The sequence below is a fragment of the Excalfactoria chinensis genome, chromosome 3, assembly GCF_039878825.1.
Source record: "Excalfactoria chinensis isolate bCotChi1 chromosome 3, bCotChi1.hap2, whole genome shotgun sequence".
Lineage (NCBI taxonomy): Eukaryota > Metazoa > Chordata > Aves > Galliformes > Phasianidae > Excalfactoria > Excalfactoria chinensis.
The window spans coordinates 61,358,334-61,383,933 of NC_092827.1; the positions used below are offsets into that span (position 1 = coordinate 61,358,334).

The 25,600-nt window shown below is 39.8% G+C and overlaps 1 protein-coding gene across 4 annotated transcripts in view; it reads left to right on the forward strand.

Moving 5' to 3' along the window:
* The first annotated feature begins 2,342 nt into the window (after positions 1 to 2,342).
* Positions 2,343 to 25,600, forward strand: part of EPM2A (EPM2A glucan phosphatase, laforin) — a 36,140-nt gene continuing 12,882 nt past the window's right edge. Inside the window, exons 1-3 of one of the 4 annotated variants that reach the window (XM_072333605.1) lie at positions 2,576 to 2,704; positions 5,255 to 5,392; positions 11,915 to 12,089. In XM_072333605.1, the coding sequence (XP_072189706.1) occupies positions 12,028 to 12,089 (62 nt within the window). In that variant the 5' untranslated portion in view covers positions 2,576 to 2,704; positions 5,255 to 5,392; positions 11,915 to 12,027. Of the gene's footprint in view, positions 2,705 to 5,254; positions 5,393 to 11,914; positions 12,090 to 18,508; positions 18,683 to 25,600 lie in introns of those variants that run through there. The other 3 variants (XM_072333604.1, XM_072333603.1, XM_072333606.1) reach the window with 3 other exon arrangements.

The window sequence follows — 25,600 nt, forward strand, 5'->3', positions numbered from 1 at the left end:
AGGCTTTTAGGTTTAAGAACAGCGTTGAGGACTGCAGGGACAGAGTGCTGGTCATGCGGTATGAGGATAAGGCATTTTTGCAAAGGAAATTGGTTTATCATTAATTCCTTAGGAATTTAGGCTTAAAGCAATGGCCCAGAAGCGAAAGTATTTCTTCAGTTCCTGCAATATCCAACTACATAGCAGCACATGTAAGCTCTCTATTGCCCCTTCAACCTTTGACTCTTTGATAAAACACCAGTTTAGAGATGAGAATTCCATAGACTACGCAAAGCTGGCAGCAAACCATTTACTTCTGAGCTTGGAGCCAAACCTTATGGTACTTACGTAGTCTTACTTACATAATCTTAGATCTAATGAAAACCCATATCATCCTGTCTACAAACCTCACCCTGTCAACACTTCACAGTTTGGTAGTATTCATCAATAAAAACTTCTTCTACCTTGCTGCTGCTAACCCATAGAACCCCAGAACTTTACTGCAGGTCTGTGATGAGGGTTTGGCACATAAAGAAATTAAGCTTTTTTTTAAAGGTACATATATGTTGCAGGTCTTTTTACATTAAGGTTTAGACAACAGCCAGGAGGTAAATTATCAGATGCACTGCTGGATCCTGCAGCTTCTTAGCTCGAACGGTGCCTGGAATAAACCAGTTGCTTATCACAGAATTATTATGGTGGGAGAAGACCTCTAAATCATTCAGTCCAGCCATCAACTGCTACCATCATCCCACTAGCCCCCATCCTTCACTGCCACATCCACCCTTTTCTTGAACACCTCCAGGGACGGTGACTCCACCACTTCTTTGGGGTTTTATGTAGACACAAGATGCTTTTAGGGCTACTGCCACACTTGAGGTAGAAAATCTAAGTTTACCATCACTCTCTGTATTGCCCTTAATACTAAAATGAAAGTGTATGCTACAAGGGTAGATATTTGAAAGATAATTATGAGACAGGTTGCAGGTAACTTGACTGTAAGGTCGAGCAAAAACAAGGATTAGAATGTGTTGCTTTGTTCCACAAAAGCAACAGGGCTAGGAGGAGGGCTGGTGCCAACAGAAATACATGGAGGACTGCCAGAATCCCCTTCACTTTGGTTATGTCTGGAACAGGGGTGGCATATCACATACAAAAGTTGAGTCAGGATCAGTGAAAATGAGCTCAAGCATTCTTAAAAATAAATTTGGCAGTACATATTCTTCAGTGTGTCATCGCCACCCAACACAGGAAACAAGCAGCCACCTTTTGAAGCAGGATTTCTTTTGACTCGCTGAAAGGCCTTCATCCTGTTCCCAGAACTTGACCTAAATAAAGTTACTACTTCTCTGTCTTTAAACGCTTCTGAAATGGGTGTATTCAGACAATGACTGTCCTGTAAATGGTTGGACCGCATCCTTTCCTTCAGTCTTTGCAAGCCCTGAATATTGCTACATGTAGGAGCTGCCGAATTACAGCCAGAAGGGCAAGCTCGAATGCAGGCAATTGAGAGCAGAACTGTTGAAGAGCTGTCTACCACCTGCTGCCCCCACCAGTCCCTCACATTTCTGGTCTCACCATGGCTGGCATCTCCCTGCCTACAGAGGAGGTATAACTATCCTGAGCACTAAGCACGTTATTTGGGACCAAACCTTGCGACTGTTTGTAACACCGCAGGTATAGCAGTGATTTAATGAGGTGTTTGCTGCACTAAATTAAGTCTCTCTGGACTAATTGCAGCAGCTCCATTTAACAAAGCAGTAACGCTCGCTAAAGTCAATACATGTAACGTGCAACCTTTTGCAATCTCAGTTTGTTATTTACCCGCTGAGATAACAGTCACAGATGCATCGAATACCCCGAGTGGGAAGGAAACCACAAGAATCATCGAGTCCAACCCCTGGCTCCATACAGCGCCTCCCCAAATCAAACCCTATGAGAGCAGTGTCCAAACACTCCTTGAACTCTGACATTTGATGCCGTGCCCACTGTCCTGAGCAGCCCGTTCCACGCCCACTGCTCTGCGGGGCAGAACCTTTCCCTAACCCCAGCTGCCCCTCCCGTCACAGCTCCATGCCGTTCCTTCGGGGGGGGGACGGGATAAATTGGGTAGGGTCGGGCAGAGCAGTTCAGCGGAAAGGGCTTTCTGCCCGACCGCTTTAGCACTAACCAAAGATTAAAGCCCATTAACGAGGTAATTATCCTAACATCTCTTGAGCACCGACCAACCACCTCGCTACGACCCAGCTCGAGCGCTTGGACACGTTATACCCGAGCTCTGTGAGCGAAACAAGCCCTCAGCTGGCAGGCAGCGGCGAGGCCCCCCCGCCCAGTCCCAGCCGGAGCGCCCCGCCCGCGCCGGTCCCCCCCGCCGGAAGTGAGGGTGCGGGGCGGCCCCTGGCGGCGGCACGGCTTCATTCCCCCACCCCGTTGCCCCCTGCCTTTGGCCCGGTACAGCTCGCCATGCTGTTCCGCTTCGGCGTGGTGCTGCCGGCCCGCATAGCAGAGGGCGGTGGCGCGCTGCTTGTGGCCGGCTCGCGGCCAGAGCTGGGCGAGTGGGACCCGCAGCGCGCCGTGCCTATGCAGCCAGCTCGGCCGACCGCAGCGCTGGCGGCCCAGGAACCGGTTCTGTGGCTGGGGGAGGTGCTGCTGCCGGACGAGGACGCCGCCAGCCCCTTCTGGTACAAGTTCCTGCGGCGAGAGGGCGGCCAGCTTCTCTGGGAAGGTAAGGGCGGGGCTTGGGCAGAGCGGGGTGGGGCTGGCAGCTGACGCGGCGGGCGGGCCGGGCCAGGCAGGGTAGCGGGAGCGCTTGGCCTTGCTGTCTCGGCCCCGCCGGCTGCGGGCTGTCCGGACCAGCACGGTGCTGCCCTTGAGTGCTAGTCAGTTTCTACGAGCTGTTCTTATAGATAAAAAAGTATGAAGCTGTAAATTAACCTCTTGTCACTGAGGAAAAGATCAGACTTGGTGAATAGAAGATGGGTGATTAAAGAATTCACCACGTTTTTATCCGTTTTTGTCATCCCTGTAGAGAATAGCATGTTATAGAGCAGTTACTCCTCATCCTTTTTGGGGGTGCGTATTTAAGCAGCCATTCTCAGGTTGCCCAGAGAGGTGGTGGGAGCCCAGTCCTTGGAAGCACTCAAGGTCAGGCTGGACGGGCTCTGAGCAACCTACTCAAGCTGTAGGTGTTCCTGTTCACTGCAGAGCAGTTGGACCAGGTGGTCTTTAAGGATTTCTTCCAACTCAAATGATACTATGATTCTGTCACAGGGAGTGACAGGTTGGTGGCTTGTGTCCTGCATCTTGAGGAGGCTGTTGTTTCCCCAAAGGGTCAGATGCTTACAGTGACCCGAGGTGATGATACTGATGCTGGTGCTCACCTGGGGCCTGTGCCTTAAAGCCATTGGGCCCTTTTGGCTCAAATTGTGATTCCTGCATGTGCTGTGGTCCAAATAATGTTTCTTTGGTAATGGTACTTTGCTTACCTGCTGTGAGTTCAGCTGAAAGGCCTGAAATTCAGGAAGATTGAGTGTGTGTTACAGTATGTATCAAAAACCAGTTGATGATGTTGAGCTTCAGAGTCTGGAAGAGTTTTACCCAATAGAAAAATAAAGGAATATCTATACTATCTTCTTTTTAGCAACATCCTTTTTGTATTTCCATAATCTGTTTTTGGTGTAGATTCTTTAGAATTGGTTTTATACGTCTCTTTCAGTCTGGAAAGTAGAAGTATATTGTGCCTAATGTCAAATCCAAAAGAAATACAAGATGGAGCTTATGGTGGCATTTTTTCACTTATTCATGTGAGTTAATGCTTCCTCCTCTTTTTCCTGTGGTCCAAATAAACTGTAGGTACTATGCAAGATAAATGAACAACAGAGGAGATATTAAAGGTATGCCCCAAACTGTTCTGAGATGATGCAATATAGTCTCTTGGTACCTTAGCTTTTGAGAAGGGGAAAGTAAATGTTGATCCATGTTCACGTAACCATTAGTTTGATGTAGTGAGTGCTTGCTTGACACTTGGCAAGTGATACAGTAATACCGGTTATGGCTTAGGAACATAATAAATCTGGTTTCTAGCAACTTATGTACCTGAACAAGGCATTATTTGTTTAAAAAAAATAATCTCAAAAACATTAAAAAAAAAACAAGAAAAACAAACATTACTTTGGGGGGCAGATGGTTCTCTGTGGTTTCTTGGGAGTCTGTGGTTCAGTTTAGAGGCAGCCTCTGGCTATGTATGTTGACCTTGGTATGGTCTGCTGTGGGGGATTGTGGCTCAGTGGCTGTGTAGCTTCTCTTTATTTTGGCTTTGGCCACTCATTTCCTAGATAAAGTGGAAAGCGCAATTTGTTGGGTAAGCTTTTTTTATTCTAAGAATTAAGTAACTAAGGTTACTTAAGGCTTAAGGAAATGCACTTTGATATATGTTTATGTTAGAGCCTACCCATGTTACAAACTTTTCTCTCTCTTTGCACATATCACCTTATTTTATTTTTTTTTACACTTTTTTTCCTCTTATTTCTGCTAGTGATTTTTATAAGATGCCTTCTTAGTTTGCTGGATCTGCCTGCTCAGCTTGGTGCTGTGTTGGCTGTCCTGGGGCAAGGCCTGCAGCGCAGAGCAGAAGTTGGGGCCTGCAGGGACTTCCTTGGAAATAGCAGAACTCTTCACAGCTGCTGTTCTTACAGCTCAAACCAACTGCTTACAAAAACAAGCGAGTTATTTTTAAGTATAATTCTTGTAATTCAACGTGAGCCTGTCTTCTTGGTTAACGTTTTTTCAGCCCTTTATGCAGCGTTGCTCCCACTGGGTGTCGCCATTTTACCTGTGTATAGCTGTGTACAGCCAGGGGCTGCTTCTCTTCTTGCAACTGCTTGCAAATCTCGTCGGTATTTAGTCCAGCATCATCTGTTCCACTTTTGAAAATAACACGGGGTTTTATTTCCTTCCTCCACTCTAGTCTTGTTCTAAAGAAGATAATGTCTAGGAAGGAACAAAAAGTGCAGTAGGATGTTGATAGCTGAATAATTGTGTGCGTTGCATCCTGTGTGATGCTAGGTGCTCGAGCATCATTTCAGCTGCGAGGAAACTTTGTTATGAGCAAAACTGAATAATTTTGAAACCTGCTTCTTAATACAGCATAATGAATGGAGAGAAACTTTTGTTTACCAAGTACATTAGCTCCTGGTCTTCTGTTCTTCAGCTCTCTCAGTACATATAATGACGTGATTAGTAACAAGGTTTTTCTTCCTTTCTGTCTGTATGTCAGTGTTAAGCAACTTAAGCTGAGCAGTCTACTGGAGATGTATAAAGCAATGGAGTGTTGCCCAAGAATCTGCAAAATTAGAAGAGTGAAAATAAGCATGTACAGTGGTATTTGCCAAATCCATACACATAAATTGCACAGGTATGTGTCATTCCCTACCCACAGTGGCAATCGCAGGACAACTCTGGCTGCTGTGAAAGGCTGTTAAACATTTGTGGTTATAATGACAAAATTAAAATAAATGTATTGTTTATGCAGATGCCTCACTTATTGCTGTCCACTCCTTGTCCTCACTTCTAAGGGACAGCAGCATTTAGTATGGGTCAGTAATTTATTTTCAGTGTTGAAAAGCATTGAGCAGTAGAAGATAGGTAACTGGGATAATCTTTTGCTTAAGATTTTGCCATGGTTACAGTCTTGATATAGTTTGTTTCCTGACTGTAATTTAGTGATCTTTTCTGGTTTGTTATTAAGTAACAAACAGTAATATACAGTACAAAACCATACAGAGTTTCAGAGCAGTTGGTAAGACTTCTACATTATGTATTTTTTTATTACCATCCATTATTTTATCTTTGCATTTGTTTAGTTCTTATTTCCACCATATGAAAAGCACATTCATTTCATGATCTGAATTCCCTTCGGGTTGCATTTCTGTGGCTTAGTCTATATCATCAGTTTGGACATTTGGCTATAAGTCCTTAGTATAGCAGCAGCTCCCACTGTGAAACACCTGTGCTTAAACAGTCTTAGAGAAATAGAACAGATGTTTTTGAAAGTTGCCTTAGAAAATCTTTATTTTCTCATTTAAAAAAAAACAAAAGTTCTTGTTGATAAACAGCATTAAGTGCTGAAGAGGGATTTCTTGTAGGCCACTTATTTGTAATGTTAGTGTAATTAGAATCTATAAAAAGAATGTTTTTAGGGGTAGGATAATAGGCTAAAAAATATTGAATTAAATCTGGATTTTGATAAGATTTAAAACTTATCCCATTGGTAATGTATATTAGTCCACAAAATGAGAAACTGAATCATCACTATTAGTTTCATAGAAAATAAACTCGCCATGAAATGGTCTTCTGCTTTTTGGATACTTCTAGGGGATTAGCGCATGCAAGGAAACGTTTCTGGAAACCAAACCAGGTGTGAACAAGGAGTTAGTGAGCTAGTATGGCAAATTAACAATTTTCTCTTGAGCATTATTACCTATTGCAGCAGTACAAGAAATAGAGATATGCCTACTGTTTTCTGCATCTAAGGGGAAGACAGGATAGTGACAACAGAAAAGGCATTAAGAAGCAGAGCATGCAATTAAGGATTAGTACGTGACACACAGAATTCAAATGTGTTATTTGGAAGTATTTGTCTGACATGTTAAAATAAAGGCCAGCCATGCAGGGACTTTGCTTAGATTCTTGAAAGGTGGGACTTTTATCTAAGGGTCTGTGGCAGACTCAGACTGCTAGAATATCTGACCTGAAATATCCTTCCAGTGAGGGAAATTCAGCTTCCCATATCTCTGGTTTTTAGCAATCAATAGCAATTCAGACTTGATGGGATTGAGACAGGTCATATTTCCAGACATGAAAGGTTGAATGCCTTTCTAACAGGCAGTAGGGGGACTTCCACGGCAGATTCTGATGTAAAGGATAAGTAAGTCTGAATATTGCAAGTGTAGGGGTGGAAGTCCAGTTGCAATAACGTCTGATAATGACATTGCACAGCAGCATATTCATGTAATTGTAAGAATCTTGTCCAAAAGAGAGGATTTTCTCCGCTGTCATATAGATACGAAAGGTATAGAAGGTAGCAAATAATTAGACTTTTAAATCCTTCATTTCAGAAGTTTTTCAGTGTTTCCTTTATTTCCCATTGCTTTATTATTAAAAACAAATAAACAAAAAAAAAAAAAACAACACCCAAACTTCATTTCTGTAATACCTCTCTATTTCCCTACTCCAAGAATGTTTGTAGTGCTTATGATATTATTAAGCTCTTCCAGTGTAACTTCTAAACTTGAACCTGAGGTATTCATTTACCATGTTAAAGGAGAGCTAGTTTAATCTTTCAAGTGTAATTATTTGTTGTATTTAAGCGTAGTTAAAAAATTGAGTCAGTGTGTGTAAGCCTGCTGGTTCATGCAGAAGTTATGACAAAGATTGAAAGGGTAAGTTTTTGCTCTCACTGACTTGAAAGTAAGTGATCTGAAAGTTACCCGACTACTTTCTTTTTGGATTTGTTTGTTGCCATTGAAGCTAATGTGTGTATCTGAAGTCGTCTAAATAGCCTTGTGGTTTTTCAAAGCTAGCTCTGAACTGAGAAGTACACCGACATTTTTGGACTTGGATGTTTGGAAAAGGAAGTCATGTGGTTTAGGATCTGTCTAAGGCAAGAATAAGATTCATAGCGCTTCCACAGCCACTCTGTGCTGTGTAGTTTCTACATAACCACTTCATTCACATCATAAAAGATAAAAATTAAAACTTCTAAGTAGTAGCAGCACAACAAGCTGGGAGCTGGCAGGGCTGTGGCTAGACAATATGTGAAGCAGCTTTGCTGTAAAGCCACTGTCTGCAGAGGCAGTGGAAAAGTTAATCCTATGTTTTCTTCATTCATTCACGTGTTTTTCTTCAGGACACTGTTGAGAAATTTTGTTGTCTTAGATTTTTCTCATTGTCTTTAAAGATCAAGCCGATGATTTAGCCATTGTGTCTCTTCCAAATGGTGATACAGTCTGTGTGCAATTATGAAATGCTTTGGGAACTGAGTAAATAATACTTTGTGCTGAATGTACCATTTCTGTTTGGTATGCTGCTGACTGGCTTAGTGAAGTCACTTAGAAGATCTAATGTGAGCTGGGATTTCAGACAATTGGGACATGTGGGGTAGGGCAAATAGAAGGGTTAAGTAGAATAGGATGTTGATGTGGATATGAGGAGCTTCAGTCATGAGCTCATGTCTAGACTCTGTGCGTGAGTAGTCTCATGGCACTTCTTTCTGCCCTGGCCACTTTTCTCTCTGGTGCTTACACAGAGGGTAAGAAATTAAAAAGGGCAGCAACACATTCTCATTGCACTAAGATTCAAATTCCATTAAGCTCAATACCATTGCCTTCATCACGGTTTGTTTCCCACCAAACCAAAAGCTCCTAACCAACCATACTGTTCAAACAAACAACAGTGGGCCAGAGTGAGGCAGTGATGGTCTCCTGGTTCTTTTACTTGTAGTTTGGGGAAGCCTTATGCTGCAATTAGTCAAATCCAGAAAATAATCTGTTTGGCCTGTAGTGGCAAGAGAGATCACAGTAAGCATTTCACATACTGTACCAAAGTTTTATCCTGCCTCTGGTAGCTATTTTATTCTTTGCATGAACTCTTCCTGTGGTTCTGAGAGGCCTTGAGCTGGGCTTAGATTGATAAGAGTTTATTAACTTTCTCATAAATGAGATGGGAGGAGCTAGCTCTATTAGAAGGTAAGCTAAGACATGCTTTGCCTGAGCGTGCCATGAGGTTGAAGCACTTTGCTTCAAACAGAGGATATTCGTGAAAAAAAGTTTATAGAAACAGGGCTGGAGAAGGAAGAACTGAAGGTTGTGTAGTTAAGATTCTCTGCTCATCCCCCAAACTGTGCCTGTTTGCATAGCTGTATGTGTTCTGCAGATGTATAATAGAATGTGTAACAAGAAAATGTAAGTGGTCCTAATTGTTTTCTATTTAAAGAACTGTTTATGATCAGTTAACTTGAATAAAAGTTGGTTTAATTGTCTGACTCTTATTTTTATATTAAATGACTCTGTGAGATAAAAGTTAGGAGAATTCAATCTTTATCCCTTTTATAGGAGCTTTAAATTATCATTCTGTGTTTTCCTTCTAAATCTGTAGCGTGGCTGTACATTAAAAAAAAACACATTCCTTGTGTTGTTTCACAGCAACCAGAAAAATAAGTTTTCCTACGGCAAACTCTGCTAGCAGATGCGTGTTAACTGATGAAACAGCCTTCGCTTTTCTAAGAACTTGATTCTTAACAGCATCTTCTGAAGCAAGTGGTGGCAGGAAGAGTTTGTGTGGGAAGTAGGATCTTTGGATGTTACCAGGGTAGTGAGATCTTGGTCGCTTGTACCAAGAATTGCATTCTTTCATAGCTCTTGGAAGAGGAATTTAGCATTTAGTGTTCTAAGCAATTCACTATGTTTTTTTGTTTGTTTCCTTCCCCATAGTAATATTCTTCTTCTATATGTGGTTATCCTCTTCCCTTCCTGTTTGAAATCATCTTGCTGTTTTTGTTTTTGTATTCATTTTGCTTCACAGCCATCATCTTTCAGTCAGAGAGGTGTTAATTCATAGATCAGCATGTAATGTTAAGAGAAATAAAGAGCTATGCAATTCCCATGAAAAGTGCTATGAATGCAAGTTGTTATTGCGTACTCAAGTATTAAAATGAAAACAGAAATGCAGAGATTCTTGTTTGAATGTAGGCCACAGCAGGAAGGTGATGTTGAGTGGTGCAGAAAAATCAACAGTGATTAATAGCAGTTAGAGGAGGGAGCTTTCAAGAGTGAGAGTTGACAAACTCTGTTTAGGGAACAAATGAGGCAGATGTCTATAGCAGGAGTTTACTCCTGGCTTTGCTGTGCGTGATTGTAGGCTAGATAAGAAAATGAATCATGGTGAAGGTGAAAAGATTGCAAGGCATGGAGCCTACTGCCATTTAAGAGAGCAGATGATAGAGAAGAAAGGAGGAAAAGAGCCGAGAATAGTAGCTGAAGGAGGAGGATGGACTGTGGATCTGGCAAATGGTAGCACATGAACCTCGTGCAGAAGCAACTGGAAATGGGCAACTCTTATGCATCTAGTGATGCAGTTGTGGTCACAAATTTGAAGAGTGAGAAGATTTCCATGTCTTCTGGGGCTTACCAGCATCTTAGAGAGGAGAAATTAAGAGAGAGAGAAAGAATGTGCTTTGATTGCCAGGATCCACCCCTTCCTCATTTAAGGGTTGGCAGTGGAGGTGAGGGCATCTCTTGCCAGAGATCCCTGCCTACCTGCAGCCTTCCAAAGGTAAGCAGCTCTTTTCCTTCATTTCTGCATCCATGGCTGCATTTGGCCACATTCTCGTTTGCTGTAGCTAAAGACTTTGCCACCCTGCGATTACTGTCTCATTATAGCATTACAAGTATAGAAAGGGAAAATGGTCCTCTGCCTAGTATTTTTTTGTTTTTGTTGTTGGTAAGTAATAGTATTTTATAATATGATAATATGATACTGTATTATATCTGGAAATAAAGAGTTTTTTTCAGCTTTATTATTAGATGTTTATCTTTTACTCTAATCATTGTATTAATACATCTCTTAAAATGCTCTTTAGGAAATTTCTTATGGATGATGCTTGGAAGCATTTACATGGTATTGAAGGCATTCCTGCAGGCATAGTTTTACCTCAAAATGTTCTAACATTATTAATAAGGTACAAGTGTAACAGGTTTATGTTAAAAGCAAGCCTTAGACTGGGTCATTTTTAATCGGTGCAATAACTCCTACATGGCAGTCAGTATTATAAAAGCCTGTAAAAATAGAGGGGGAAGAATGTACAAGTACTAGATTTTTGGAGGCTGGCTAACCTTTTCACTACTGACATGAGCCTATTCATTTTAGATAGCTTACTGTGGCATGGTATTAAAAATTGGTTGCCTGTAATAAAGCTTAGACTTGATGTAAGATAAGTCAGAGGGGTAATGGATAGTAGATAGTGGATAACTGTAATAAAAAATTCTTACTTTAGTCTAGATCATTTAAGGTAATAGTGCTCACTTGTTATAGCAGTCTCTCTCTGGATCACCTTGGGGAACTTTTCCTGTATACAGTGAGACTCCAAAGAGTAGAAAGCAGTCATTTATTGGTTCGCAAATGTAAAAGACAAGTAGCATGTAATGGGCTTCTAGGCTATGTATTAGCATGCTTGTGATCCCCAGGAGGATAGTTGCAGAGTCTTTGCTGGCCAGGCAGGTCTTCAGTGCTTCTGAGTTGCTGTCTTCCTCCTGCTTACTTTTTCTTTCTGTGAGATTTTATACTATTCTATGCCATTGTTTTTTTCTCTCGAATCCTTGTCTGGTAACAATCCAGCCTTGACAGCCCTACCTTCTTTTGCACTTGTACCTTTCTTATCTTGCATGGCTGTGCTGTGTATTTTCTCCAAGGTCTGTCTCGTAGCTTAGCAATTTCCTTAGAAGTCTGAGGCAGGGTTATGAGGCTGTGCTGTATCAATGCTAGACATTGAATCACAGAAAGCTGAACCCCTGAGAGAGAGATCACACAGCAGAAATGTTACATGCTGAGGTCAAGTACTGTCAAAACATCAGATGAGGAACTTAAATGAAATTAATTATTCCTGAAATTCTGAGTGTCACAGTTCACTGTTTGGGAACCTGACAGTGTCCTAATGCTGTCTTTAATTCATTTAGAACAATTGATTGTAATGTTGAACATTTGTTCTGAGGACATTATTGTGTTCTAGCTATTTCAGGTGTTAATCACATGTTTTAGAAATGCAGTCTAAACAGGTAGCAAACACCACTTCTTGCCTTAAATATCCAGTTTACATCCCCTGCAGATCTTTTGGAAAATTTTCTGGATATGCAGCCTACGATTGTCCTTTCTTCTGTTGTAGGTAATGGGCCCCATCATGATCGAAGTTGTGTTTACAACCAGAGCAACATAGTTGATGGAGTTTACTGCCTCCCAATAGCACACTGGATTGAAGTCTCTGGACATACTGATGAGATGAAACATACAACTGACTTCTATTTTAATATTGCAGGACATCAAGCTATTCATTACTCAAGGTAAAAGAGAGGTCTGAGATTTGTCTGGTGTCAAGTTTTGAAACAGGGAATCAACGTGACATCAGAAAACTTTTGCATTAGAAGCAATGAATGGCAATATGTGTGCAGCAGTTCCTCAGGAAATCTGAAGAAAGATTAAACACCTCTTTGCAATTAAGTATCATGTTTTTGCAATTAAAAGAAGAGATTCTGTGCTCAGGGACACCCGAAGTCTATGAGGAACTGTTTGTTGAGTCAGAAAAGAAAATGTTTGTCAGTAATTTAGTGTTTGTAAATATGCATCTATATAACACATACCTAGTGTGTTTGTATTGGGGGTTATTTTGCTGAAATACATCATTTGGAGAAAAAAAACATCATATTATTTCTTATGTGTGAAAGCAATAGCAATTAGTGACAGCTCTTATGTGTATGCATCTTAAACATAGTGTATGCAAACTCTTTTCTTAAAAAAAGAAAAGCTAAAATTTAAGGATGTCTTAAAATTTATGTTCTTCCCTGGAGTTCTGTAGAGTCCAACTGATTCCCACAGCTTTTTGTGTCTAGAAGACCCATGTAAGCTTGGGTTCCTGCAATTGTAGCTCATCTTTGAAGTACTGGGTTCAAGAAGTGCTGCTAGAGCCACTGCTGCTATGTGAGGGAAAGCAGAATGAGAGGATACAAATACCTCTGAAGCATGCACTTAAAAATAGTGTCGTGCCTCACTGCTGACTCACCAGTGAAACCCGTGGCCTGAATTAGGAGCCAGCAATGCTTAAACTGAAGATAGTATGCACCCTTTGGGGCTGTGCATAAAGCAGAGGTTGTATGTAGAGCAGCAGCCTTAGCACTGGTGGCTGGCAGTATGCACCAAGGACTTGGGGGCCATTTGTAATTTTGTCCCTGTCTCCAGTTCTGGGTGAGGCAAGAGATATTGATTAACAATGGATGTATCACTGGCAACCCTGATATGGCAGGTGGTGCTAATGTTGGCTATAGAGCAGTTGATGGTCCTAAGGGGTTATCTATTGTTTGAAGAAGTCAAAGTCTGTACTTTCACTGGGTCTTGGCATTCCTTTGTGTGAATTTCTCTGGTTTACCCTTTTGGCTATTCTGTCTTTACTGTCTTGTGTCCTCCTTCAGCTGTTCTGTTTGAACTGTGACAGAATGGAGGAAGCAGAACTTTTTACTCATGAGACTTGCAGAGAACAAGGGAAAGATTTCTTATTTTTTTTCCCTCTTAGGATCTTTTGGAATATTACAGATTCATAAACACTCTTAGGCATATGCAGGTATGCATTTGACTTGGTACTGTTTCCTGGAGACTCCCTCAAGCTATGTAATACTCCTGACAGAGTGTTATCTGTATCTTAAGCATCCATTTCCAGCATCCTGTCAGAAAAATGATCTTGTTTCCTCCAAAACAGAAACTTGTCAATCCCGAATAATCTTCTCTTGGCAGAGGAAGTTTGTGAGAAAGAGGAACAGCTGTCAGAAAGAGAATACTTAAGCACCAAAGGCTAACTTATCTTCCTTTCCAGAGGCAGCAGTGATCCATTTAATACTGTGTTATCTGCATGCCTGTATGTTTCCCAAATGAAGTAAAAACCGACAGGTTACACTAAAGAGTATTTTGAGAAAATTTTCTGTGTTAGGTAGTCATTTCCCAAAGAGGATCTCCTCTCTTTGCCTCTCACATGCACATATCTCCACTGCAAGACTGTATTATATATAGAACTTCAGTAAGTAATTCTTATCTCTTATCTTTAAGCTTTATTAAGTGAACATATCCCATAACAGTGCTGTTGCGTAATAATACTTTGAAGATACGCAGCCTTAAATTACTTTTTAGTTATTAATAGCTGGGGACAGATTCACATGCCCAGTTGTTATAACAAAGTAGCCCGATGGTACTGGCTAGTTAATTTTGTTTTTAGTTTGAGCTAAAGTGAGCTGATAAAAATTCATATATATTTTTTACAGTGGTTAGTCTGGATATTAGCATCAAGAAAACAGGAAAAAAACAACACATGCAAATGGAACCAAAGAATGAGTCCTTCTGTGTTTACAGCTGAAAGCTCACTGTATGGTCTGGTCTTAGCTCAATCTGAGATTTTCTAATGTTATAAGGTACTAGTACTATGGGGATCTATAGGAGCATGAATTTAGGAGCTGAAAGGTCTTTTCATAGAAGTGGTAGCTGGAAAGAAGTTAGTTAATAGGGAAGACTTTTGACATGAGTCACTACATTGGTACTGTTACGCTAAATAGGACTGCCACGTGCGAATTAGGTGGAAAGTTTATGTCCATCCGAATGATGTCCTGCGTGAGCTGCTTAAGTGATTCTGCTCATCATCTGTCTAATCACAGTGATTAAAAGTGGTTGTTCTTAGCTTCACTACCACTTTGTTTCTTAAAAAACCACGTGCTTAAATTTTAAATGAGGTGCAGCAGTATGAGATGTTGTCAGAAGTCATTCTGAATAATGCTGAGGCTGACAGCTTTGAGGAATCATATTTATCTTAACGATACATATGCATTCACTCATAAGTGAGTGAACTTATATTTAAATTTACACTTTAAGAACTCAGTTTGTGTTGGTCACTCAGGTTGGTGAGTATATGGTGCACTTTTTATTTTTAAGCCTATTAGGATTTGAGTTCTTTTTAAGTGTGAAATTGAGTTCACCCATGGTTATAGAGTTGTGACCAATACCTCTGTAGTGTTGGTGTTCACTTGTTTTGGAAGTGTAATGACATGCATCACTTAAATCTGATTCAGAAAAAATAAAAGTCCCTTTCTCCTTCATGTTAGGTATTAATGCAATAAGGGCAGTGGATATTATTTAGGACACGGCCATTTTCCAAATAAGAGTTATTGTCATTTTTTTGGGGGAGGAGAAGGCGGCTTCAGAAGATCTCTAAAAATGGGCCACTTCAGCACTGTTTCAATTTCCATTTGTAAAAGATGGAACTTCCTAATCTGAAGGTGTTGTATGTCTTAATATTTAAAAGGAAACTGACTCTGCAATTTGCAGAGGAATGGCTTCGTGTGAGATGGGAGAAGGAGACACCTGAAATTTTAAAATCCTTAAATAATATGTTGGAGATGATGATTCCTGATGACAGAATTTGGTAATACAGGAAGGTGTATCATTGAGAGGGAGGGACACCCAGTTACAGTTTTCTATTATTAGAATGGTTTTATGTCCCAAAATTGTTACTCATTATTCTCCTACCTCTGATAATTGTTACAAAAGAAAGGTTAGCAATTATAAACAAAACATAGCTTTAATGCCTCAAAAAGCTAAACAAGAAGCTGGTTTATTCCACATCTACTTGCATATCTACATGAGATTTTAGGGGTGCACATTTTATGTAACTTTTCTTAATCATTCCTACTTATCACACTGTTCTTTATGTTGTAGAGGAGTCTAAGAGTGAACAATTTAATAGCAAATTTGAGTGATGAGAGTGAATCTTGTCAGATATAGCTAAACTAAAGCTTTATAGTTCTCCTGTGAAGATAATGTGCACCTACTTGATTAACATGCATCTTTAGTCTGGGTGGAAAACAATCTTGTTGGGTATGTTTAGTCTGAGAATCACTGGAGAGAAGGATATAATATAACTTCATTTAACTAGTTGAGATGCATTTACTGCTGTTTGAATGTTGCAAGTGCTGGGACTGATGAATTCAAGGTATTCTTAAAGACATCTGTGGTAGGACTCAGTTTAAGGCTAAGTACCGACTCTGGATGTCTATATAGAGCAGTGACTAGGTGTCTGCTTAGCAGTGAATTGAAGAACTGAAATGGCCTCCAAACGACATCGATTATGCTAATGCTATGGTCTATAGTGATGCTTTAAACACCCAGTTATATTGTGTCTTGTTGCTTGAAATTGAATGTCTGCGGTCATTGCAGATGGTCTAGAGTACACTGTCAGGCCTCCAGCTGGTGCACTGCAGGAACATAGTTTTTTATAGCTCTTTGGTCACATCTGTGAGTGCCATACAGATGTTCCAGTTGCTACAGGACATCTGGGATGTTAGGAAGGCTGAGTATAAACAATGCATTGAGCACTCCTATGGCAGAGGACACCTTAGGTCTAAGAGCCTTATCTTTCCCTAGCCTGCAGTAATGAATAATGCTCATTTCAATTCAGTATGGGGCCACAATTACCTTTAAATTGTACAGCTAGAAAAATACAAGAGAGAGTGCTTTTATTTGCTTTTTAATTTGGGGTGAGTTTCTCTTCTGACTTAACTGTTTTTAATTCATTCAAAGAACAAAATACCCTTCTATATTGTGTCATTCTAAAGTAATTCTTTTATTACTGAATTATTAAAACAAAAAAAGAAAAAAAAGAAGCTTTAAAGAAGAAGTTGTTATAAAAACAAAACAAAAAAAACCCAAAACTACAGTGCAGTGAACTATGCTATTGTAGTAGAAAGCTGCACTGATACTTTTTGCCTACGTTATGAACTAAGAGGTGATGATGTCTACTGAGATTACAGCAATTAACATTAAAAGCTGAGAGCTAGCGGTCCCCTGTGCCTGGAGAAGAGACTTGTGGTAACAATATTAGAGAAAAGAATAAGAAAGAAATGAGCTACAGATCAAAAGTTTTCCATTGTATTCTAGCAAAGCAATCCTGATTAAAAATACTTAACATAATATGAGTTTATGCTTTGATTTCAATACTGGCTCTAATTGTGGAATTATCTGGCCTTTTTTACATTAATTTATTAAAATATTGTAAGCCACATTTTGTGTTATGCATATCCCATGAATTAGGACATCTGATTGCTTGTTTAAATTTGCTTTCATTATACCTAGCTATAAACTAGTCTAAATTAGGTCCACAGTTTACTTGCCAGTGAGAATAATATTTTACAGAGTGGTTTAAAAATAGTTTTGTGTTTTTGTCCCATGTATATTTTCAGGTTTTTCATTATCACCCTCAAACCGGAGCTATGAAATGATTTTACTAGTCTCTGGATGGGAAGAAAATGTTTCAAATCAGTGTAAGAAGTGATTTTTTTTTAGTAGTTTTCTATTCAAGTTCTTGAAAATGCAGAACTTGTATAGTGAGTTTGTCTGAAGGAAGAGGAGCAAGAAGGGAATCGTGTTGTAAGATCAGTACTTTACCAATTTTTATAGTCCTTGTCTGATTGTATTTATTTGAATGTGTCCCTGTATTGGAGTCACAGGTTCGTAGGGGTTGGAAAGATGCTCTGGAGAGGTAGTGAACACGCTTGTTTTTTTCCTGCATTTGTTAACTATTAAAAAACATATATATGTAATTTTGTCTGTCAGAGGGATGGCACAAACTTTGAGGTCTATGTAGTGCCACTTCTGGACTGTCAACCTGGGAATGGCAAAAACAAAACGAATGGGATCACTAGAAGGATCCGCATCAGAACAAAGCTCAGAAGGGCAGCAGCTGTTAGAGTGAGTTCTGGAAGTCAGATCATGTGTATATACATGAGTTGAGCATGGCCCTGTGCGCTTCTAAGCAGCTAGGTGAAGTTGGCAAATTTTCGAAATTATTTATCATCAGGATTAAGAATTACATTGATAATATTAAATGATAAGCATTATATGCTGTGCGCAGATGTTCCTGGTAGGAAGTCTCTAGCTGAGCTAAACCGAGTGCTGTGACATGGCAGGGGCAGAGGAAGCTGCAAACAAAGACCAGCTACTGTTTTATGGAAGTAAGTTTCCTTTGTGTAGTGAGAGCCTGTGACTTGCAGGGTGCTTTAGAAAAACGAACCATGGTAATTTAACTACATAAATTCCAAATAGGATGTGGGCAGCAAGACCTAAGGGGGAGCTTAGTGACTGCTCTGATAGTCTTGTGAGTTTTGTCTGTTTTTTGTTTGTTTGCTTGTTTTTTTCCATTCTGCTGTTCATACGTGGTATTTGGAACTGACACTTGACTGAGAATTCTTTCTTTGGAGGAAGTGATTGTTCACAAAATGAGTATTTTGTTAATAAAATGGCTGCAAACAGAGCCTGACTGTTTCTGGCAAGTTGAATGTTTTTCAACTGTCTGATAATGGGTAATATTTTCTTAAAGCCACTGTTGCCTTTTTAAATGGATCTTTTCCTAGCTGTGTCGCTGCACAAAATAATTTCCTTCTCTTGTAAGAAAAACTTAAAACCCAGGAGCAAAACCCAGGAACTCTGCATGAAGAAAACCTGAGGAGTAAACGTACTTATTTGTTCTGTTTTCCTCTGTGGGATAGAACAGACAAATGTTGATAGTCTAGCGAGTATGAATTTTATGTGGGGATCACTGCTAGGGAGCAAAACCTATTTCTGCTTCTAGATTATTTTTCTGTTTTACTGAGCCTTCCTGTCCCTTGCCTGTATTTCTTCTGAGCATCTTCAGCCCTTTCTCTTGCTTCTTTAGTCTTTAGCATTCAGGCGGTCAGTGAGAGAGTAAAGCTCTGCCTTTATTGGGATGCAATTTGCTGGTGGTGCTGGCTGTGAATGAAATTGCTTGAGATGGTGAAATCCTGCTCCATTTAGCTCACAGTTGGGCTGCGGGCAGGGAGGGAGGCAGCACAGTGCTTTCACCAAAGAGGATGTTCCAGAGGTCTCGCAGGTATTTATTTCTCATTATCTTCTACATGCATTTGTCAGGTCCACTGTAATCTCTGGTGTTTCTTAATGTAGTTTATCTCAAGATAGCAGAAGCTCTTTTTCAAAATGAGAGACTGAACACTCAGTTTTCTTGCTTTTATTTATTATTATTTACCAGGAAGGTGGGAATTGAGATACTCAGAATTTTTGTTGTTGTTGTTATTGAAAGAATATCATTTAAAAATACCCTAAAAATTTACAACCAGAGGAACAGTTGAACCAGGGACTTGGTATTTGCAATGTAGACTGTCCCTACATCGCTTTTCTGTGGTCTTCACAGGCACTGTTCCTGGGCCAATCTAGCCCAGCAGGCCTTCTGCTGACTCTCTTAGAGAAGAATCTAAAGGTGTCCCAGTCTCCAAATGGGGAAGGTGACACCACCAGATATAAGGAATGCTCCAAAAGTAATTCCTCCTATTTTTTATGTTAGCCCACAACATCACAGGCAGATGTTGGTAGTATGGCATTAGAGGTTGAACCTTCCTGCCAGTATTCTATTACTGTTGTTGCTGTGTTTCAGGTGGAAGCAGTGGGGAACACAATGGCATCTGTTATGGAAGTGCAGATGAAGCAAAGGTGTGGTTTTCTGTTCAAGAAAAAGTTGAACCCGTTGACATTTATTGATTCTTGTTGAACATTGGTGCGGACAAACCAGTGGATGTGAGCACAGTGAGGCACTGAGTGCTGTGTTGTAACAGTGGTGACAGCAATGTGAAAAGCAAGCTGCATTCTGGATTGCCATATACGTATTTTGACAAGCATGGCATGCAGGCTCTTGTTTATTGCTGGCAAAAACACATAGCTAATGGTGGTGACTGTTGAAAAACAGTGTTTTGTAGCTGAATGTTTGCTATATCAAATAGCGATATCCTGTTCTTGTATCTGTTGTACTTTCCAGTAGATAGAACGTATTACTTTTGGAGCAACCTACTTAGTTTATTTCCACCACGTTGCTTGGTATTTACTTGCTGAGTATATACTGTAATTCTGAAACCAGCAACCTCAAAGTCACAATATCTGAAAACAAACAAACAAAAACACTGCTTTCCTGTTTCAATATGAATGAAATGGGAAAAGTGTAAAAGATAATTCACTTTAAAGGAGTAGCAACCTGAAGGTATGAAATTACAAATTCTACCCCTGTCTTTCATTTCTGTAAGTGACGATAGACTTAAAGACAAGGTTTTGTGCTGGAATGTTCTAGATGCTTTTTAAAAAAGGTCCTCTATACAAAAATACAGGGAATTCTACTTAAAGAATAAAAAATGAATTATTAGGAAGGAAAACTTGTATGTGGCTCTAGTCTGTTAGAAGTTTGTCTCAGAAAGCTTAACTATTTTATTTCCCAGGAGCAAGTAAACTTTATCAAATTGCTGCTGTATTTTCCTGTGTATAATTTACTGTCTGCAAGAAAAAAATCAAACCCAAAGAAACGAATGATGTTTGTGTTCCTAGGAAGCATATTAAGAGGCTGTACTGAAAAATTCTCTTGTTCCCTCCTTTTATGCTTCTACTTTAGGAAATTTAATTTCAGGGAGTCAGGTACATAATCCATGACACTGTTCATGAGTTTAATGTGTGTCCTCTTGTGAACTGAGATAAAAAATTGAGTCAGGTGTCATAAAGGTTACCAAGTCATAAGAAATATGGATTTCTTCTTTCTTGGCTCAAAAGATACAGTGGTTGGTGAGCTTAAATGAGATGTCTTTCACTTTGATGTGAAAAACCTGCTAATAGAAAAAGATGATTTTAAGCATGCAAGAAGAGGGAAAAGTGGAAATATGCATTTCAGATTTAATACAGAGACAAGAACATAGAATCTAACTTAGATCATCAGTGAAGTAGAATGTCTACTTTATCGATCTGTTTACCTTCCTACCTACTTACCTGTCTACCTGCCTACCTACCTGTAGTTTAAAGTAGCTGAGTGAAGAGTAGTGTTGTGGTTTAACCTGGCAGATAGTTGAGCACCATGCAGTTGTTAGCTCACTATTCCTCCTTCCCAGTGGGATGGGGATGAAAATAGAGGAAAAGAAACACAAAGTAGAACTCATGAGTTGAGATACAAACTGTTCACTGTGATGGAAAAGGAAGAGGAAAAAGAGAACAGTAATGATACTTTTATATATATATAAATACACAAAACAAGTGATACACAAGCAATTGCTCACCACTCACTGACCAACACCCAGCCAACTCCCCACCATTTTTCAAGGGTGGTGTTTTGTTGTTGTTGTTGTTTTTTGTTGTTGTTGTTAGTTTGTATTTATGATGTCATACAGCATGGAATATCCCTTTAGCCAGTTTAGGTTAGCTGTCCTGGTTCTGTCACCTCCCAGCTCCTCATGCCCGCTCAGCCCCATCTTGCTGGAAGGTAGAATCACAGCTGTCCCAGCTGAAACCAGGGCAAGTAGCAGCAGAAGCAGGATGGCAGCATTCATGTACAAAATGCACTGATCACCAATGGGACAGGGACAAGACTCTCAGTGGTTCTGTCTTTCAGTTTAGAGGCAGGATGTGCTGGTATTGAAGTTTGTGGGTTTCTTAGAGTCTTTTAATTTAGTTTATCTAGCTCCTCCGGGGTTGTCTTTTCAAAACTCTGCAGGACACTTATAACCTGTGCCTTTGTTGTCTCAAGATGGAAGTCTGATGAGAACACTATTTCTTTCATAGTTTCCTTAGCATTCTTCTTTCTGGTGCCAGGCTGCCAGCTAGAAGGGTCGGCCTTGTGCAGGCCATTCCTAAACATGACATTAACTATTGCTTTCACTGCCAAAGACTGAATTGCTGGGCTTCCTCTCACACTGAGTTGCTTCAATCTGATAAAATAAAAGGGGAAAAACCTTCTCATAAATATTGATGGTAGAAGACTATGCAGTACTGAGTAATGTTTTACGAAGTTATGCTTCAGCTGACAACACAAACACATTTGCAAGAACTTTAGTAACAGTAGCTGACTTTAATAGGTTTATTCAAGCATCTGCAATTAAATTCTCCAATGATACTGTAATGATACTTCAATCTCAAAAATGATACTGCAAGGAAAAGAAATAAAGCTGGAAAAATATTGGTTTAAAAACTTTGCATCAGAAACAGTGTTGCCAGCAGGAGCAGAGAGGTGATTGTCCCCCTGTGCTCAGCACTGGTGAGGCCGCATCTCGAGTACTGTGTCCAGTTTTGGGTCCCTCACTGCAAGAAAGACACTGAGGCCCTGGAACGTGTTCTAAGGAGGGCAACAAAGCTGGTGAGGGGTCTGGAGCACAGGCCATATGAGGAGAGGCTGAAGGAGCTGGGAATGTTCAGCCTGGAGAAGAGGAGGCTCAGGAGAGACCTTATTGCTCTCTATAACTTCCTGAAGGGAGGATGTAGTGAGCTGGGGGTTGGTCTCTTCTCTCATTAGTGATAGGACTAGAGGGAATGGTTTCAAGCTGCAGCAGGGGAAATTCAGGCTGGACATCAGGAAATATTACATCTCAGAGAGGGTGGTCATGCACTGGAATGGACTGCCAAGGGAGGTGGTGGAGTCACCGACCCTGGGGGTGTTCAAGGAATGTTTGGATGTTGTGTTGAGGGACATGGTTTAGTGGGAGCTACTGGTAATAGCTGAATGGTTGGACTGGATGATCTTATAGTTCTTTTCCAACCTTGGTGATTCTATGATTAGACAAGCTGCAGTATTTGTTCTTAATCTGTTGGTTCCTATAAAAACTGTAGAATAGTTAATTTATAAAATGACAAGTAAAATGTGTTTTCCCCCCCCCCCCTTCTTCAGCTCCTCCAGGAGCCAGGAGAGAAAATACAGAGCTAGACTCATCTTTCGTGAATTGTGCCAGTAGATGAGTTAGCTTGTAGCTTGAGTCCTGAAGCAGCATAGCTGTCTGCTGAAGTGTTCTGCAGCTGTACTGTGCTAACTGAGCTTCTCTTTTCTAATCTGTGCAGCACTCCACGCATGCTCTGCAAAGATGCTTTCTGCAGCTCCCTCCCCACATTTGCCTCTCCATCTCTATTATTCAGACCCTGTTTGCAAACCCGAGAGTTGAGATTACTAATAATGCTTGACTTCTAGGTACTAGAGATGTTGTTTATGTCAGGGTGAAGAGTGCAGACAAAGTTATTTTTTTTTTTTTAATTATTATTATTTCTGTTAATTTTCTAGGACCTGGAGAAAGCTAATTAGCTAATTAGGCTGAAAAGCTTGCACATACACACGGAATCAGGAAAAAATAAAGGGAAAAGAGATTGTTATAATAGAGTTCTGGTATAGGTTGGCAATTCATTCGCCAGGGTTATTAATCTCAGGTTAATGATTCAGTATCCAGGTATTTCATGTAAAATTGTTTGCTGGCAATTTAGTATGATATTACCAGATAGCCTTTGTCCCTTTGACTAGGCATTTTTCAGTGGAGGATTACTCTTTTAGATATTTGTGTCTGATTGTAATGATGAATTGATTCAGTTTTTCCTCAGTATTTGTAAAATGGTTTTCCCCAGTCTGTGGTACTCCAGAATGCACCTCTCCCTCTTCTAAACAAATATAAATGAACTGTTGAAATTTTGGAAATTCTGGATAAATTATTTAACTGGGATGAACACAGATGCAATGTCCATCAGGACTGTTGTGTCTGGATGGTACCAGGAGAAATGGGTGTGTTTTTTCCTCTGTCTTTGTCCTAGCTCTAAGGACATTCCAGTACACTGTGTGTGTGTACACATTACCATTTGGATCACAAAACACTGAAAAAATGTGAAAGATATTCTTACTAACACTTCTCAGGTACTAACTTGAAGTTCATCCATAGGGGCTTAAGTCAACTTTGTTAAGATGCCATAACATACAGATGCCAGCAGTGGCACCATTCCTGTTACTAAGCTTTAATGTTAGAAATACTCATTCCTTTTGCCAAGGGATTCATGGCTCATTACTATCTGGCTTAGTTTAGCAGCCGGTTGTTCTTGCGTTTCTAAGTATTTGTTCTAATTCAAAACAAATGGGAATGTTGGCAACCTGATGGAGACATATGTAGGAAGTAACCATTGGCAGCCAGTTATGAAACAAGATTCTAAAACTGGAGCATTTAAATATGAATCCCCACAAGCCAAATGAGCAGTCATTTCCAGAATGAGGTCCTGAGATTGTTCAGTGCAAGCTTTGGAACTTTTTTCTCTTCTCAGGCTGTATTTTTGCAATTGCCACTTTGTTTTTTTCAGATAGTATTTATACAAAGGAAGTCATGAGAAGTCATTCTCTGCAAAGGCAAATACTGCCTTCTGCTGCATGAAGTATGCTCCTACGAATCAGCAGAAACAAATGCTGACTGTATCCTATAAGGCTAGATGCAGACGTCTTACAAGGCATCAGTGTGCAAGATAAGATTTTGTTCTTATTTTCACAGTGTCTTATCTTCATGATAGAAGAACACAGTGAATTATGACATAAAATATTTCACTTTGAACACAGGGATGATAAAATTTTATCTTCCATAATTTAAATTTGGTCATGTGTGTAAAGTCTTGTATGACCAAGTTATTTTAGATCATTTCTAGAACTGAGATAAAATAGATTATTAAAAATGCATGAGATATAAATTCATTGGCTTCAAGCTTCTTAATGGAGTGAGGTGAATGAGAAGATAGAAAAGTTTATTTCCCTGTATAGATAGCAGTATACTGTGAGCTTAATGAGAACAATTCCACTGAATTCACTGGAGCATGCCCATTTATCCCTGAGGCAGAATTAAGTTTCATTTATCTATTATTGTGACAGAAGAGCAAAGATAGCTTACAGTTCCTTTTGCACTCAGTTTCTCAAGGGGGATGAATTTGGGTCGTGTTCTAGTCCTTCCATGGAAGAGGTCAGCTGCATCAGGCTGTTTTTTCAGTTCTCTCAATAATTAACCTTTGAAGTAATGATGTAACCTCTGTTAATGGGGATACACTTCCTCATCTCTGTTGTCTTCAGATAAACTTCATGGTCCTCAGATACCCCTGGAAAATAATAATAAAAAAAATCCCTCAGACTTCTGATTGTAAGAACTTTACATCTTCTTTGTATCATCGGTTCAGTGGGAATGACAGGATTTGGATTTGCAAATATATTTAAATACGGAACATTACTTTTGGTTTTGGGTTCCCTGACATAGGATATGCCTTCAACACAAACTGCAGTGGAAAGCACAGATACCTGAGCTTGGAATAAATGAAGGATCTTCCAGAGGCTACGTAGCTGTCATGTCACTGAACTTGTAGTGAAGTAAATTTGCTTGTAAAGAACTTTGTACTTCCATAGCTTGTCTACCTCGAGTGTCTGTGCTAGGTTACCCTAAAATAGATGGCATTGTTAAATTAAGATAGAGAGAAAATGTATTGCTATTTTGTGAAAAGCATTTGAGAGTTAGTACAAGGAAGGAAGAATTTTGTATTACATCAAATGGATATTAATTGGTTCTGAATTTAGATTGTAAACTAGAATGATATTTCTGACATCAAAGGAATAGTAGCTGAATTCTGGCATGACCTTTCAAATAGGGCAAGGATTACAAGGAACCTAAATTATTTAAAGATGGAGGTTGATAAGTAAATATAAGTAGTGATCCCAGAGAGAGAGAGAGATTAAGAGGATTGTAGTGTCATAGATCATAGGCTCAAATAGACCTAAAAAAACATCCAGTCCATTTTCTCGCTCTGACTTAGCCTCGATTATATTTAAATAATTCCAAGTTTATCCTGCATGGTCTTACATATGATCTCATCTCAGTTATGAGATTCTACAGCCCATTCTTTCATGCAATTAACTCACTATTTTTGCCATTAAAATGCTTTCCTAATGTTAACTAAAGTCTCCCGAGCTTGCCATTAAAGCTTATTTTTAGTCCTCTCCACG